Here is a 17,867-nt window from a genome sequence, read left to right on the forward strand (position 1 = left end):
ATGAATTTCGAAGAAATAAAATAAGTTGCTGACCTCTTTGGGCTTTTTGATATGACATCTCACCTTATGGAGGGCAGGAGGAGTATTTATTTCATTAGACCTAAGAATCTAACATGATAAAATGCAACATTAAGGTCTTATAAAATCTTTAATCTTTCCAAAAATAGGATTTAAGAGTTTTGGTCCCTTTGAATGGGTTTCCCAATCCCTTCAATTCTTTTAAAATCCATAATCCTATAAATATATGATATATGACTCTAATTGAGTTGTCTTCCTCTAATTTCTTAATAAAATTTTAATCCTGTTAACATGATTTAGAAGTTTGAGATGGGTTTATCTCCATTTCTTTCATTCTTTTTATAAGATCTAATAGGGGTGTCAAAATTTGATTTGACTCGAAGCCCGACTCGAAAAATTTCGAGTTCGAGTCAGCATGTTTGCAAAAACAGTAACTTGATAATCCGCATGGGTCGGGTTCGGGTTGAAATACCTGACTGATTTGTAGAAATGGGTCAGATTTGGGTTGAGTCAACTAGTGTCAGATCAGTTTCAGGTTGGACCCGAACCCAACTCGTGATCTGATTTTAACATCCCTATGATCTAAGACTTGGAAATGGCTCAACCCCATTTATTATAATCTTTTTAAGGTCACCAAACACTTTTAAAACTATTTTACACGACCTATAATGACATAACACAACATAGAAGGAAATATGCTCATTCTTCTTAGATTCTTTATAACTCTTAATTATGCGGCCCATAAGTTATAAAATATGTTGTTAAATAATTTTAATTAGTTAATGATTTAAATTGAAATCATAATTGGTTCATAATCTTGATTAATACTCACATTTCTTATTTGGAACTTAAAAACACTAAAAAGTTGATTAAACGATCATGCAGATCAACTTTTCTTACACTAGATATTGTGATATATATATTTTTAGGTTTTATGGAATTAGGGTGTATTAGCATGATAACCTAAGTGTTAATCTATTTAGAAATTAATTATATCAAAGTTAAAAAAAAATATAAGATATCCAATTTTTTAGCTAACTTATCTAATCAATTGAAATCAGCATTGGTTCACAAACTTGATTAATACTCTCATTTTTTACTTGTAACTTAAAAAACAAAAAGTTGATTACATGATCATGCACACCAACTTTTCTCACACTAGATATTGTGCTAGATTTATCTTTAGGCATTATGGAATTATGGTGTGATTAGCATGAGAAACTAAGTGTTAATCCAATTACAAATTAATTATAACAAAGCTAAAAATAATAATTTATAAGATATCCAATTTGTTATCTTACCTAATCAAATGCATATTCAACTAATAAGGAGGCTTCTATGGAGAAAGCTTGTTATCAAAATTGCTTTAAGAAAAGGAGGAGACATATGAGAAACATATATTGAGGCCAATTAAGATGAGCAAGCTTATTTTAGCTTTAAGAAGTCTCCACAATTAAGTATATAAGATTTAAAAAGGAAGGAAAACTTATATTAAATATTGGAGGAGAGGGCGAACACCTACGAAGACTATGAGAAGAAAGGGTTAAATAATATTTTTTTATCTTGTGTTAAAAAAAGTGAAGATAAATATAAGAAATTAGATGGTACTTGTGATAGCTTTGCTTACAACTGAAGGAGAAGACAAAGAGGGCGTTGCTACTCTTCTAGTCTCCAATATAACAAGTGGGAAAGGAAGTAGAAACACTCTAGATGAAGAAAAGAGATGGATATATGCAATTTCTTACCCGACAATTGGAGAAAAGAAGGCTGCGAATATACAATGCCCCAACTTTAGTCTCCTTAATAATGAATACATGCTATAATGAGAAAGGTAGGTGGGTGTAAGATTTTTCTGTGTGACTAAATAAATGGAAATAATGGTAAGTTGGTAACAGGGGTTATACATGAAGTTGATTCGTGTAATGGAATGTCATTTATGTTACAAGGTCATCCTATGGTTCAATTTATAACAAGATCAATGGCAGAAAAATTGATTTAGTATGATGTAGTGCTTATCAATGATGAGAGTGCCATAATCTAATATCTAGCAAAGATGATGGTGGTAAAGTGCTTGGGAAAAGATATGTGGGTAATATCTTAATATCAATGGATTTGATGATGTTTGTGATCAATATAATAAGTAACATGCCTATGCTATAATAAGCATATGAGCATGTCTCATGTAAAATGGAATTTGTCCTGTGACACAAAAAATATTAAATTAAATTTAAAAAAGGAATTTGGTAATAATTATTTTAAATAGAAGTTGTTACAAATTGGGCGTTTGGTCTAGTGGTATGATTCTCGCTTTGGGTGCGAGAAGTCGCGAGTTCGATTCTCGCAACGCCCCGCCACATTTTTATAATTTCTTCTTCCGCCTTTTGGAGCGTCAGCAGATTGCAGATTCCAGTCCTGCTCTTCCTCGGCTCCTTGTTTACAGCTTTCAACCACGCGCCCATTTCTCGGTCTTATCTTCGCCGGCCTTCTTTTGCTTTTTCCTTCCTACCGTCCACCGTTTTTATGGATTCCGACTCCATCGATCGCCGGGAACTCCGAAGATTTGGTCGAAACAGCGAGCAGAACATTTTGAACATTCTATATATATATTTTTTCTATGTCAAGCACAGGGGCTGAGCTCAGTGACGTGAGCTTCTAAGTTCTTACCAATAGGGAGTATTAAGTTGCTTTGGATGGCTCAGCTCATCCGTTCCAGGGGCTGGTTTGCATTGAGCGGAAGTCTTGCCCGCCCGATTCAAGATTGCAGTTTCATGCTGCTGTGGGTATAGGCGAAAGCCTAAATTAGTGGCCTCTCTGAAGTAGAGGAGAAAGCGTGAGGGATTGGCTCTAGCTCTCATCATCGGTGTATGAAGAGCACAGGTACTTTACTTTCGTTTTTTGAACATTCTTTATCAATGTTGGAAATCGTTTTGCGGTGGAGGTAAAAATACGCGACTTCGTCTGATGTCGCCGATGCTTAGGTTTTGAATGAGACATGCTCCCCAGATGAAGGTGATCTTTTATAATTTTCAGATGAAGGAGATTTTTTTTTTTGTGCTTTCGCTTTTTGTCCAATAAAAAATTTAGGTTGTGTGGTAAGAAAGACCACTTAAAAAGTTCTATTATTAATTAAATATATTTATTGATACGACATATTATCTCTATATTTGTTAATTTATAGTTACATTGTTTTACAATTGTTGCGTCCTGGAATATTCGCGGCGGTAGAAAAATATATAGTTTAACGATTTAACATTGTATGAAGATCCAGCATACGAATAGATAAGAGAGAGAGTGTAGCGTTCATAAGAGACACCAGAGTTTTTACGTGGAAACCTCTGAAAAGGGGGAAAAACCATGGGGCCTGACCCAATTTGAATGAATCCACTAGTATTTGCAGTCGATTACAAATGAGGCCCTTCCTGGGGAGAAGGCCGTGGCCTGATGTCACAATGTACGTCATATAGAACGCATTACATGGTGTGAATTACAATAATCAATATAGACATGTTTGTTTGGTTGGAAGGGATATAGTCGGCACGAGACAGGGGTCCGAAAGACTGTAGTTGGCAAGAGACCGGGGTCAAAAAGACCGTTGTTTGACAATGGAGGTCAGAAGGACCATAGTAGGCGACATAGGTCGAAAAGACCATCGAGCAGGCCAGAGCGTGCAGGCGGCGCCACGCGGTGGCAAAGGCCGGCGGGCTCCGGCGGCTAATCCGTCCCGACAAACTGTTGCATCCTAGAATATTCGCGGCAGTAGAGAAATATACAGTTTAACGTCTTAGCATTGTACGAAGATCCAACACCCAAGCATATAAGATAGAGACTGTAGCGCTTATAAGAGACACCATAGTTTTTACGTGAAAACCTCTGAATAGGGGGGAAAACCACAGGGTCTGGCGCAGTTTGAATGAATCCACTAGTATTTGCAGTCGATTACGAATGAGGTCCATCATGGGGAGAAAGCCTTGGCCTGATGTCACAAATGTACGTCATATAGAATGCATTACATGGTGGGAATTACAATAATCAATATAGATATGTTTATTTGGTTGGAAGGGCCATAGTCGGCATAAGACAGGGGTCCGAAAGACCGTAGTTGGCAGAAGACCGAGGTCAAAAAGATCGTTGTCTGGCGGTGGAGGTCGGAAGGACCGTAGTAGGTGACAGAGGTTGAAAATACTATAGTCGGCAATAGACAGGGGTCCGAAAGACCATAGTTGGCAGAAAATCGGGGTCAAAAAGACCATAGTAGTAGGGCAGTACTCCGGTAGAAGTCTGGGCATCAGGTGATGGTCCGACAGAAGTCCGGGCTTCAGGTGGTGGTCTGGCAGAATTTCGGGCTTCAGGTGGTGGTACGGCAAAAGTCTGGCCTTAGGTGGTGGTCTGGCAGAAGTCCGAGCCTCAGGTAGTGGTTCGGCAGAAGTTCAGGCGTCAGGTGGTGGTCCGGCGGAAGTCCAGGCCTCAGGTGGTGGTTCGGCAGAAGTCCGCGCATCAGGTAGTGGTCCAGCAGATGTCCGGGCCTCAGGTGGTGGTCTGACAGAAGTTTGGGCCTCAGGTGGTGGTCCGGCAGAAGTCAGACGGTGGTCCGGTAGAACTCTGGCATGGTCGAGGAGGAGCGAGGAGGCAAGAACGATCTCCGATCTCTCTCTTGCTCTCTTGCTTCGAGCCCCCATTTTCAAGAGAAAGTAGCGGTCTATTTATAGATTTATGGAGTGACATGACCCGTAAATAGGTGAGAGATCAAGAGTAAATGGGGAGTGGTTGGATGGTCGACCAATATTGAATCCCTTGATTGTGAACCGTTCCTCAGACATTTGAAGGACTTAGTGATGTCGGAATTCGACGATCTTGGGCTCGATGGATTCGTCTCGTCGAGCCGCTCGATTCGACTATAAGCACATAATGTTTGGAAACCGTTTGGTAATCCAAATTGTGGTTCGAACGTTCCAACAGTGCTTAAGGTCCTTGATTTGGATCCATTTGGACTCGGATTGAGTTTATTTTGGTGTTGTTGGCTTCGTATTTTTGAGATGCTCAGTTCGATGTAAGTTTGTTGAAATCGGAGTTCGTATGGTCCCAATTTTAATTTCGGAAGTTTCCAACTTGATTTTGCTTCGAGATCCGTGCTCAATCCAGATAATTTTTTCATAACTATCAATAATGAAAATGATAAATCAAATGATATGTGTTGGATTATAATATATATTAAATGTGATGGTATCATATCAAAATTTATATGTATATGTAAATAAAAATGGAAAGATTAAGGCTTCATTTAGGATGAGTTTCTTAATGTTTTCTAATGCAGTTTTTTTGTACAAAAATTTTTAATTTAAAAAATTTTTTAACGAAAAAACTGCGTGAAAAAGCAATAAAAGAGCCGCCTCAAACAAAGCCTAAATTATAATATTGAATGAATTGTACTAGAATGGAAAAGGAATATATTATGATACTGAATGAATTGTACTAGAATTGAAAAGGAATATGCATGCAAATACAATATTTCATTCTAGTGCACCAAAAAAATAAAAAAAGATTGAAAATAAAAATGAAAATGAAAATAATTGTGCCTTCATTGATATAAAATTTAAATAGTGCTCTTGAAATAAATGAATTATTAAAAGTTAAAAATTAGAAATTGAAATATTAAATAATATTCAAGTAAAAGATCATTATCAGTATTTATAATTACGTTTATTTTAATTAGAAAGGTTAATGATAAATCATGGCTACTCATATATATATTATTTATTCATTATTCTATCATATAATTGTGATCAAATGCTAAGTTTGATGATGAAAACTCATCAACCCAATTAATTAAATATTTCAAGTAAATCTTCAATTGAGTAAATGAGTAACCGAAAAGGTTTTGTGTACAGAAGAAAAAGTTCAAATAAAAATAGATAATCGATGATTAGTGTCTCCAAAGATCTACAATGTGGTTGATTTTAATATGAAGATGATTAATATAAAAGTATATAGAGCAGATAAAGTATTTTCATATGATTATTATCTTGAGTAGGCATATGATTGAGTTCAATGGGATTTGATTTGGTGCAAATTAAGGCAAAAATGCATGCATGTTAAATACGTGATGAAGTTATCAAAACTGAGTATGCTGGAGGTAATTGGGTGCGACCTAACAGTTTCTAATTATAGAAGTATGAATTTCGGAAAATAGCTGTTGGGAGTTCACTAATATTAAAGAGACTAATCAATAGAGATACTTCAAGTATTGGAGAGTCAAGTAGGCAAAGAATCATAAAGTTCAATTATAGGATACGGTGAAAATTTTTTTTGATGGAGTTAAGTTCTATAAACTTATGTCTAATATGGCAAGGAATGCTGTATGAACGAGTTCACTGTTTTAGTTCTATTCTGGACAATATTTTGATAAGAAATAATCAGATGAAATCAAATTTATTTTACTCTGTTAAAGGGTATGTGGAAGTTAATACAATATACAGTATTGTTGAAACCTTTGGAATTGCCTGCATTCTTCCACTTGAACTGGAGTTGCCAATTCTGGAAAACTTCTTTGATAAAAACAAGAAAATAATTTCTTTTGACCAAATAAAGTTATAATACAAATGTTGAGTCATTTGGAATCCCCAGCAAAAGAAAAAGATTTCATAGCTCCTAATTTAATGGGTTTCGTTCTGTAGTTGAACTAACTGAGTATAAATGCCGTTTGGTTGTCTAAGAAGTTCCTCATGGCTGCCAATTTCATGAATTATACCTTCCTGAAGCACTGCAATAACATTGGCATCACGAATTGTTGATAGTCTGTGAGCAATTAGAATTGTTGTTCTCCCTTCCATGAGTCTATTGAGAGCCTCTTGCACTACCTTTTCTGACGCTGTATCCAATGCACTGGTGGCCTCATCCAGAAGGAGAATTGATGGGTCTTTTAGAATTGCTCGGGCAATTGCCACCCTTTGTTTCTGCCCTCCAGATAGTTGGGCACCCCTTTCTCCAACTTGAGTGGTATAACCTTCAGGCATTCGACTAATAAATCCATCCACATTTGCAGCTTTTGCAGCTTTCAGTACTTCAATTTCTGATGCACCTGGCTTCCCATAAGCAATATTTTCATAGATGGTTGTGGAGAACAATGCTGGCTCCTGCTGAACTAAGCCTATTCTCATTCTCAAGGATCTTAAGTTTACGCTTTTAATGTTCTTGTTATCTATTAGAATTTCCCCGGATGAAGGATCATAGAATCTCATCAGGAGTGATATTACAGAGCTCTTTCCTGATCCACTTTGACCCACCAATGCTAGGCTTCTACCTGCTGCTACATGCAAGCTTAGCTCCTTCAAGACAGTTATATCAGGTCTTGTAGGATATCTGAAGCTTACATTCCTGAATTCTATGTCCCCCTTGATTTCTTCCACCACTTCTGAACTTGGGTCATTGGCATCTATCCTTGTTTTCCTTTCCAGAATTGAAAAAACTGAACCAAGAGCTTGTGACCCCTTCACAATGTCTGGTGTGAGAGCCAATGTTTCTGCTATTCCGAGTGATGTAATTATCAGCACCATGAAGGACTTCATGATATTACCAAAGTTGGAGGTTCCATTCTTGATAAGCTGTGCTGCGTACCAAAGACCAAGTGCATAGGAACAAAATGCAAAGGACTGTGATAAGCCATAACCTATTCCTGCTATATGGCCACGTGTGAATGCTTTCTTGTTTGGCCGGTCTAATTCTTGTGTGAACTGAGATGAAACCTGGTCTTCAGCACAAAATGCTGCCACTGTTCTGATGTTAGTGATTGCTTCTCGGGCCACCGAAGTCGCTCGGGCATAAGCCACTGTATAGTTTCCACCAAATCCCTTAAGAAATAGTTGCTGCATAAGGCAAGTTAATTAGATGAAACTATCTTATGAACAAATTCGGTGACGCATTTTGTATTGAAATACCTCAGCTATTGAGGCAGCAATAAGCAAAGGGAAGGTTGCAAGGACGACCGCTGCCATACGCCAACTTAGCACAAATGCTATGATAAATGCTGTCATTGTCAGTGAGATATTCTGAATGATGGTTGACATTCGGTCTGCAACTGTACTTCGGACCAAAGTAGCATCTGCTGCTAAGCTCAATGCCAATGAACCACTACTATTCTCATCCCGATCAAACCATGCAATCTCATTTTTAAGTATTTCTGCAAAGAAGAAGTATAGATTTCATATTTATATTTCATCCCATTTGGAGCGTGACATATTAGAATCTAAACTTAGTATAAAATCTGTGATGCTCAAGCAATAGTATGACAGAAGGATTTGCACTGCCATTGAGATGGTTCTATAAGCTAACTATGTTCCAGAAATAAATATTTTGGACTGACCTGAGATGTTGTATGGCTTATATCTCAAATTCTTTCAACATATTGTAGCATGGAGGTTTATCAAGTGGTTTGTCACTATATAATGTATCCTTTATTAGCTTTTTTGTAGATGTATGCTTAGTTATGCATCAATGATATTGCTTGTTTCGAATTTGCATTTACTCTTGCATCTCCACTGCCTAATGTACACATTTCCAACTGTTTATTTTCCCTGTTTCTAGGACAAATCTTGCAAATAGATGTATGAACATGCATGGCAAATAGTTATTTTGAAAAGGTTGCTCATATTTTGAATGTTTAGCACTCATAGCTCTGTTTACAACCAAATGTGATTCGATTCAACAATTAATGGTGAAAAAGGGGATCAAAAAGTAAAATCCAAATAGTTAGGACAAGGCTTCAGTGGCTTTTGTTGCTATTGATGACTATAATAGGTTAATTTGCCAGTTTTGTTGCAGGGCATGTCATGTAATAAAATCACCTTTTTTTTTTTTTTTTACTTTAGAGCTATTCAAGTTAGAAGAAGTGTCACGGGTGCTAGAAAAGAGATTGAGATAGTAAGGGTGAATGCAATTGATATCACATAAATAACTGGTGTATTAAGCTTCACAAATAGGATATCTATGACCAGGATAGAATGGAAGTTTAGAGAATGGCAAACAAACGTGATATGCCATGCAAATAAACCCAATCTAGAATAGATAGGATATGCAGATTTGTGATATGGATACATGAGGAATAACCTTTAGCTTCTTTTTTTGTTTACTTGCATTAACTTGATGATGTTGCTGTCATAGAAAAAATGAAGACAGACTAACAGGATAATCAATTGTTGAATTTTATGTCAAAAGCTTATTTTATTTCTTTGCTTTTCATTACTTCTCACAATGAGATTGTTGATATTTATATCTCACCCTTCCATTTAGGTTTTAAATAAGGAGAATTTTATACAATTAGTTTAAATTACTTCTATTTTCTCCTATCTTTTCTTTAAAAAAATGGTTCATACATCAATGTTCAAAGTAAAGAGAAATAAACTTATGTTGAAAAAGGCTGTGTATCCAATTCTTACTCGGGCATGCTATAAATTTTGATGAAGTCTGGAGAAACTTAATAACAAATCATTTTTGAGACTTAGAAAAGCCTTTCTAAAGTTCGGAGAGATAAGAAGAGAAAAAAGTGACTTCGGGAACTTAAGGCATCATCCCAACCCCTGAAGGTTCTACACTAATTGTTTGAGAACCCCAATTTATAGTGACAATTACAAAAGAAAGACTATGGTGTTAACAATATCAATATTCTAAATATGCAAATGATATGTGCTAGAAAAATCATTGAAAATCAATCGATTGGAAGCCATCACGCCACTCTTAAGATAAGGATATTCATGGCAACATAGTAGCCATTGTGAGAACTCAAATCTCTGCGAAGCCTCTAGTCCATTAGACGATAAACAATTTGATTTTTACAAAAAATATCTCAATAGTCTTACCAAAATGCTGCCTCTTCTATAGATATTTGTATCCTAGCACAAAAAAACTAAATTTCAAGTGTTTTAAAAGTAGAACTAGAAAATTCAAATCTATGAATTTTGTACTCATGTGCACTAGATCACGTGATCGGACTCAAGTGCACAACAAGCTTTGAAAGTCATTGTATGGACTTAAACAATCTCTATGTGAATGGTTTGATGGACAACCAAAGTGGTAGAGATATGGGATTGCTCAATATCAATTGGATAACATTATGCTTGTTAAATTCTCACTAGAAGGAAAATAGGCCATCTCATTATAGATTTAGATGACATTGCCCTTACCCAAGATGGTCAGGAAGAGATGAATAAAATCTAAAAAACCTTCTTGCAACGAAGTTTGAGATCAAAGACTTCAGTTACCTTAAATGCTTTCTTGACATCAAAGTGGCTCAATTGAGAAATGGTATTTTCATTAGCTAAACATGTGTGCTCTAGGCTTATTAATTTTTAGAAATAAGGATTCTTGGTTGCATATCAACATACGCTTCTATAGATCAAACATATAGGGCTATTAATTTATGTTTGGAGCCAGGATCTCCAATATATAAGTGAAAATCATGATCACAGTGTATCTGATGGCCAAAGCCCTACCATTTACTTCACGAGGAACACTAATTGACAATAAATACCCAAGAATTAATGGATTTATGAATTTTCTGAACCTTGAATGGTAAAAAAATTCTAGTTGAGTTCTTATTCTTCAAAAAACCATTTAAAAATACACACAAAAAAAAAACTCTAGTAAGGTCAAACTATTCCATATTAATATGAATAGTGAGAATAAAGGGTATAAAGGATGGAAAAGCCAATGAACTTCACTGATGCAATGGCCATGCCATAGAAACATTTTGACTTTCTCCTAGACCTTATTCTTGAATGGCTTTGGAGCAAGGGTCCTAGAAGAGACTACTTTGTAACAATCTAATTATGTGTTGCTTAGTGGTTGTCAAAGTAAGTTTTATTTTAAAGGGAATGATTTCAGACCGGTTTATATAAAAGAAACTTTTGCACATATTATTTACTTGTTTATCTAATTGTTTGCAATACTAGTGTCCATGCAGTTTTGTTATCTTTGGCTAATAGATAACTTGATATAATGTGAACTACTATCATTTGATGGTCATGAGGTCAGTTAATAAACCTGAGAACATGTTAAGGCGGACGCGCGAGGTGAGTTTCTCTCCCATCAGTGTATAGAAGTAATGCTGCAAAACATATATTGGTACAGTAATGATTGCTGCTCCAATGAATATGAGAGACACCATTCTGATCTCACTCCTGATATGTGATTTGTCATGTGAATAAAAAGCAGTCAGAACATGAGTGATCCCAAAAGCGAACAGAGGGCCTTCTGCACCAGCTAATATAGCACCCAGTGATCCAGTTACTGCAAATGGCCATTCTGGTTGGTTCAATCTAATTATCTTTCTGATTGATGGGACTGGTGTTGACCTGGCTGAACCAAAATCTTGGTTAATTTCCTTATTTCCTAATGTTTTTAGACCAGCTTTCTCATGATTTCTTTCTACTTCACATGCATTTGTAGAAACTGCTTTTTCAGATGAATTCCTGAAAATGAAAAGAGAGACGTAATGAATTCTTCTATTGCAGGAGAATATCAGAAAATGGAATAAAAAAGGCTCTCACATTGTCTCTTTGTGATCATTTAGGCTTTTGTTATTTCTATGGTCCAATAGTTGTGCATGCACTAGCATTGCATACTCTCCTTTCTCTCCTTTTGTCATCAGCTCTTCATGTGTGCCACTTTCAGTAACTTTCCCATTGTTTAACACTACAATTATGTGGGCATTGCTAATTGTGGATAACCTATGTGCTATTACAACTGTTGTCCTGTCCAACTTTACCTTCTCCAATGCATTTTGTACCAGTCGCTCTGATTCGTAGTCCAGTGCACTAGTTGCTTCATCTAGAAGTAAAATCCTTGGATTGCGTAAAATGGCTCTAACTATTGCAATGCGCTGTTTCTGGCCTCCAGAAAGCTGGAAACCTCCCTCTCCTACCTTATGTTGCAAAATAAGTCAAAAGAAAATTTAGTGCAAGATGGTAAAAGCAAACTCAAGACTTCCTATCAGACAATTATTTCCAACCTCAGTTGAGTAGCCATTGGGTAGACTTTGAATAAAACAATGAGCATTTGCTATTTTTGCAGCGTTAATTATATCTTCCATGCCTGCATCTTCTCTTCCATATAGGATATTCTTGGCAATGGAAGCTGAAAACAATGCAGGTTCTTGACTTACTAATCCCATTTGATTTCTTAGCCACTTCAATTGAAGAGACTTTATGTCATGACCATCCAGAAGAATTTTTCCTGTCAAATATTAGTATTAGATATTAGTTACCAGTTTTAATTGACCTAAGCAATCAAATGCTTAAAATTTTTTTTAAAAAAAAAAGATTCAGGTCATCTGAAAGAAATTAATAATACCCGAAGTTGGCTCATAAAATCTTTCGATCAGGGATATGATTGTGCTCTTTCCTGATCCGCTTTGCCCCACGATTGCATTAGTTCTTCCGGCTGTGATTGAAAAGCTTAGACCTTCAAAGATAATGCTTTTACGTGATGGGTATGAAAAAGAGACCTCACAGAACTCAATTTGGCCTTGCACTTGGGGTAAGACTGCTCCATTGGATTGTTCTGATACGTTAGAAACCTTTTCTATCATCCTTATGATAGTACTTGCTGCCGCTTGACCTTTAGCAAGGGAACTCAGGTTTGGAGCTGCTTGTCCAAGAGCACTGCAAAGGTAAAATTCCTATTAGTAAAGTTCGAATTGTTAAATACTGCATCTTTTTCCTGTTTATTAGTACTTACAATCCACTAAATATGACATTTATTATTGTCGTGAATGCTTTTCCACCATTGGTATCTTGATGCAGGACTAGGACTCCAGCATACCAAAGAAGTAGAGCCCAGGCACAGAAAAGTATCCCATATGTACAACCCACACCGACTCCTTTTGCAAGTCCGCTTTTCCTGCCCAGTTTCAGTGCATTTTCGAGTGATCTCGAGTATGCTGCTATAGCTTTGTCTTCCCCAACATACGAGTATACGGTACGGACTTGTGAGATTACCTAAGACAAAACAAAGATAAGGATAGTTGAGGTCAGTGGAATGCGCAGCTATACATTGGTGAGCAGGACATTCAATCAGTTCAATTATTTTAGTTCACAAGACTTGTTGATCATGTTGAGAAATCAAACTGGTTGAATTCAAATCCAAAACTGATTAAACTTTTGTTTGGTCGGTTTGGTTTGATAGTGAAAGAATCTAATTTTCTTTGAATCTACATTTTAGGCTTTGTTTGGGACGACTTTCTCGCTGCTTCTTAGAGCAGCTTTCTAGTACAAAATTTTAAATTTTTTATTAAAAAGCAGCTTTAAAAATCATCAAAACAGCCGTCCCAAAAGAAGCCTTAAACTGCAGTCCAATCAATAAACCAAACCAGTCTAGAAATCTGACTTCATTTCTGCATTTCCGATTGCCTTTTTTAGTTATTTGTACACGTTGATTTGGTTTTGTAGAAGTATGCATGCAATGCAAACAAACAAACAAAAATATGCCGTTTATTGTAACAAAAACTAAATAATTGTGAAGGGGTTTATGATCCAGTTATGGTAGAAATTATGTCTTCAAGATTTCGAGTTCTAGCTACATGCACTTTATATTTATTGCTCACTTTTCCAAAAAAAAAACTAAATAATTATTATTAGTTTTCAAATTGGACCAAACTGATCAAATTGTTTTGGTTGGCTAGCTTCGGTTCATTTTTTGTTTCTGCCCAATTAATGCACTCATCTGCTTAGTCTAGTGCATGCAAAAACTAATAAGATGCTAATATTAATTCTTGGTTCCCATGCAGCTCTTACATTTCAATAAGTCCACGTTTTTTTTCATATTCTCTTATATACCTGCTGCCTTCTCCGCTACTATATAGCCTCCTGCGTCGGATGACAAAATAAAACATCCATGGTTCGATTCAGTAACCTTGCAAACTCGCTTGCGGTGAAATATGTGCAGAGAATGGGGCTATCAATTTTCCGTTTTCTTTGCTGAATGAATTTTTCTTAAGCTTGGTCGATATGGTTGATTTAGCTGTTAATATTGAGTAAATTTACTTCTTGATGCAGTTGTTTTTACAATTTAGCATCATCAGTTTGCTAGATTATTCTCTGTTGCTATGCTATATAAGATATTCTGCCCGTGGATTCCTTTCACGATCGTTGATATCTATTGAATTCTCTATAAGAATCACAAAATTCTAAGCCTGACAAAGTTTTCTACACAGTATTATTTTAAACCCTTGTTGTATAAGTAGTGCCTACATATCAAAGTTAAAAAAAAAAAAAAGAGGTTTCCTAGTCAAAACATAGCAGACAAGATTTTCCTTCGACATAATCTATAACATTTTCTATGAGTAGAAAAATAGGTAGATTGCTGTTTTCTAGTGCGTGTGCAATCTTAAAAAGCCATTTCCCTGGATACTACTAGAATTATGCACATTAGAAAATCAAGTTATCTGTTTGACATTCAAAACTAGTATTTGTCACTAGTGAATAAAATTTTAGAACGCAAGGATGCTAAGTACCTCTTCTGCAACTTTCCCTGCTTCAGCATAGGCACTCTCACCTTTCTTTGCCAAACCGGCCATTACCACCGCATATGTGCCACCCGCAATGACAATCAATGGAACGACAGCCAAGGTAAGAAGCGTAAGCTGCCATACTGAGGTAAATCCGACGACAAATCCGACAAAAAATTGAGATAGGTACCGCAAACAGTGCCCAGTCTGCATATGATATAGAGAAAAAGTTTAGTTCTATCTTTGTTCTCAGACCTCAGTGAATTCTCAAACCATTAAGGCTTCGTTTGGGACGGCTTTCTTACTGCTTCTTAAAGTAGATTTCGTATACAAAAAATTGCTTTAAGAAGCAGTAAGAAAGCCATCCCAAACAAAGCCTAAGTTAATTATAATAACTCAAATTTATAAATCACGTCTTCCAAATAGAGCATTCCTTGACATGTTTTTGGATGCTATCAATAGCTTTATATTTAGATGGTTGTGTTCTTTGCAAGGGAAAAAAAGGGTGATATTGTTACCTTATCACCTATGGCATCCTGTACTAGTATAGCATCACTTGTTATATGAGAAATTATGTTTTCATCTCTTGCATCTGTGTCAAAGAAGCTAATGTCTTGTTGTAAAATAGATTGGATATACTTCACCCTAAGACGAGCTGTCTGCCTCTCTCCAGTCTGCATCCAAAATGCTACCCCTGCGTATATAATATGCGCATGATACTTTTATTAGATTATACTAGCTCCTTCATTCCATAAACATTTAGGTGGTTTCAATAGCTATTGAAACCTGCAATTTTGAGGACAAACCTATCCATGCAGATATCATGGCCACTGCTCCTAGATAGACCAACTCCAGTGCATGCTGCAATGATGGAACAGGTCAGTATGTTTATAAATTCTTTGGTAAAAAATATTATATTGTCCTCAGCGCATGAAAGTTTAACGCTTCATCTCTCTTTTTCAATATTTCAACTGTTTATTTATGCTAGCAATATAGTCTTTTTAAGACTTTGTTTGAGACGGATTTTTTAAAGCAATTTTCTAATATAAAAAATTAAAATTTGTACCATAAACTGTTTTAAGCAGTAAGAAAGTCATCCCAAATGAAATTTAAGTCAAAGAGATCTGAAAATTATGATTGTGAATTGTATCACCAGTCTAATATAGGGATCAAAAATATACCAAATGCAAGCACGGCTTACTATTGAATAGGATTTAATGGAAGGTCAGTTGAAATTTGACCAAATGAGCTTGATATAGCAATGGTAGAAAATGGGCATTGATGAAAAAGTATTTGACCAAATAACCACTTTTTTTTTTCTTCCAATAACGACCTCCTACTCGTTTTATGGACAAATGGTAGCTAATGAAAACAATACATGCAAAACATGGAAATTCTTACATTATAAATAGAAGGAATTCTTACATTTTGTCTCAAAATGTTTGGCTTCCTTCTATGTAGGTAAACATTGGCTTTTGAAACCTAGCAATCAATTCTATTCACTGTCATTTTGAAGAGATTTTTTTTTTTTGGATTAATTTGTTCGTTGTGCCCGAAGTTATGAGCATGTTTTCAACCTGAAGTATGTAGTGTATTGAATGCATACTTCTTGTTTGTCTTTATGTAAAGGCCCAACATGGATAAGTGAAATTTAGGCTTCGTTTGGAACGGATTTCTTACTGCTTCTTAATGTTGTTTTCTATTATTGTAATAAAAAACAGCTTTAAGAAGCAGTAAGAAAGCCGTCCCAAACGAAACCTTAATTGCATTCTAGTTTTTCACCTCAATGAAATCCTAATTTGTCATTTATCTAGTGGAGGATTCCTACCTTTCTTTCGGTGGAAGAAATCAAAGTTGCTTCTCCATCCTAGCTAAGAAATCATCAGTGGACATTTGAAAGAGTAAAATGAGAGATTATGGTAGAAAGATCTACTCATTTTTTTCACTATTTTCTTGTTGCTCTTTTAACAGAAAATCTAGCACAAGAAGGTTGAGTTCTTAGAGGGCACTTAACCTTTGAAACTTTGTCAGAAAGCCTCTGAGGATTTGAAGAAAGCGAACCCAACGAATCAATAAGCTTCCCAAAGAGAACAAAGAACACTGGAAGCGCAGCACCATGAATGCAGGATCCAATGCTTCCAAATAACATCAGAAGCCAGTCAAGCCGGTCGGCGAAATAGAAGAGGCTAAAATGAGGCGATGCCGGCCGCCTGAGTGAGCCTCCCTGCTCCGGCGACTCTATGCTTTTCCGTTGAGGAGTCTCACCGGCGGCGACCGCAGAGAGCTCAATGGTCTCCTCCACTCCCTGAAGTGCCATGAATGGCTTGTGCTTTTAGCTTGTTTAAGGTAAATGGGCACTGGTAAATCAGAAGAACAGTTCTAAGCTCTGTGTTCTACTCTTCATCTACGTCTCGTGATGCTTAAATGCCTTCAACTAACCCCGTGCTATACCCAGCTGGCCAACTAACTCTCTTTTTATGGTATGTTTTTGTCACAAAGTTCTGTGAAAACTACTTGTAGGGGACCGTTGCATGTGACCTCAGAACAGGACTTCTTACTTGGCATCCATTTGTCACAGTGAGCGAACAGGCAGTGGGACCGACGAGCATACTGAGGTGCAACCTTTTTTGATCTTTACAATCTACTTCATTATTGTAGCATTGTTCCACTTTCCAAAGTAATGTACACAATTAAATTGGGTCTACTTTTCTAAAGTGGTCAATAAAAATAGGAGATTGCAATTAATGTTTGTTTAGGGAGTTTGATTGGGCTACAAGGAAGGTGAATCCTAAATTAAATTAATTTTTGTGTAGATTTTGATAGTATGTGATGCTTTATTACATCGTGTATACATAGGTCATGGGTTCAAATCATGAGGATAAGTTGTTTGTAATGGGAGGGATACATGAGTACATCAAACGCTCTCGATCTTATATTGATGGGAGCTACTTGCATTAGGCACACACTTTTATTGTGATAGAAGATGCATTAATGGGATGGTTATATAAAATCAGTGTTGATTGATTAGAAAAAAAAAGGGGGGGAATATATGGTAGATTAGAATTTTTGCAAAAAAGATTTACTCATAAGTTTAATATTTTTAGTATACTAAGAAAGTAATAATAGAGAAAAATCATATTTAAGGAAGAATTTATTAGGATGATATATATTTGTTGTGTGCCAGAATATTCCTGGTGGTAGAGTGAGATGGAGAGTTTAATATCTTAGTTTCGTACAAAGATCTATCAAACACATGGATGAGAGAAAGTGGGGTGTAAGAGTCATAAGAAGCATCAGATTTTTTTACATGAAAAATCTAGGAAATGGAAAAATCATAAGGCATGTCCAATTAAAT

At 36.1% G+C, this 17,867-nt stretch overlaps 1 protein-coding gene, 1 long non-coding RNA gene and 1 other non-coding gene across 4 annotated transcripts; 2 read left to right on the forward strand and 1 right to left on the reverse strand.

The window, feature by feature from the left end:
- The first annotated feature begins 2,296 nt into the window (after nucleotides 1–2,296).
- TRNAP-UGG lies at nucleotides 2,297–2,368 on the forward strand. The gene has a single exon. It is a non-coding gene; the product is annotated as a tRNA-Pro (tRNA).
- Nucleotides 2,369–6,431: 4,063 nt separating this feature from the next.
- On the reverse strand, nucleotides 6,432–17,302 carry LOC110099621 (ABC transporter B family member 13-like). The gene is made up of 11 exons (XM_020826820.2): nucleotides 16,527–17,302; nucleotides 15,319–15,373; nucleotides 15,031–15,206; nucleotides 14,519–14,719; nucleotides 12,745–13,004; nucleotides 12,358–12,668; nucleotides 12,017–12,240; nucleotides 11,556–11,929; nucleotides 11,050–11,477; nucleotides 7,950–8,191; nucleotides 6,432–7,877 (listed from the first exon to the last, which is right to left on the reverse strand). The coding sequence occupies exons 1-11, from the start codon at nucleotides 16,827–16,829 to the stop codon at nucleotides 6,669–6,671; spliced, it is 3,783 nt and encodes a 1,260-aa protein (XP_020682479.1). The 5' UTR covers nucleotides 16,830–17,302; the 3' UTR covers nucleotides 6,432–6,668.
- Nucleotides 12,535–16,616, forward strand: LOC114579245. 2 transcript variants are annotated; one of them, XR_003700155.1, is made up of 4 exons: nucleotides 12,535–12,676; nucleotides 12,810–13,062; nucleotides 15,141–15,390; nucleotides 16,484–16,616. It is a non-coding gene; the product is annotated as an uncharacterized LOC114579245 (long non-coding RNA). The 2 variants fall into 2 exon arrangements; XR_003700156.1 differs by having other exon boundaries at nucleotides 15,331–16,527.
- Nucleotides 17,303–17,867: the final 565 nt, after the last annotated feature.

Source organism: Dendrobium catenatum, unplaced genomic scaffold (assembly GCF_001605985.2).
Source record: "Dendrobium catenatum unplaced genomic scaffold, ASM160598v2 fragScaff_scaffold_247, whole genome shotgun sequence".
Classification (NCBI taxonomy): domain Eukaryota; kingdom Viridiplantae; phylum Streptophyta; class Magnoliopsida; order Asparagales; family Orchidaceae; genus Dendrobium; species Dendrobium catenatum.

Bases quoted from the DNA above. Each gene is read 5' to 3' on its own strand.
- LOC110099621 (XM_020826820.2), bottom strand. From the start codon at position 16,829: ATGGCACTTCAGGGAGTGGAGGAGACCATTGAGCTCTCTGCGGTCGCC. The intron at 15,374-16,526 runs GTTAAGTGCCCT...CCATCATTGCAG, and splicing joins TTTCTGACAAAGTTTCAAAG to CATGCACTGGAGTTGGTCTA. The intron at 12,241-12,357 runs GTATTATTAATT...AATATTTGACAG, and splicing joins ATTTTATGAGCCAACTTCGG to GAAAAATTCTTCTGGATGGT.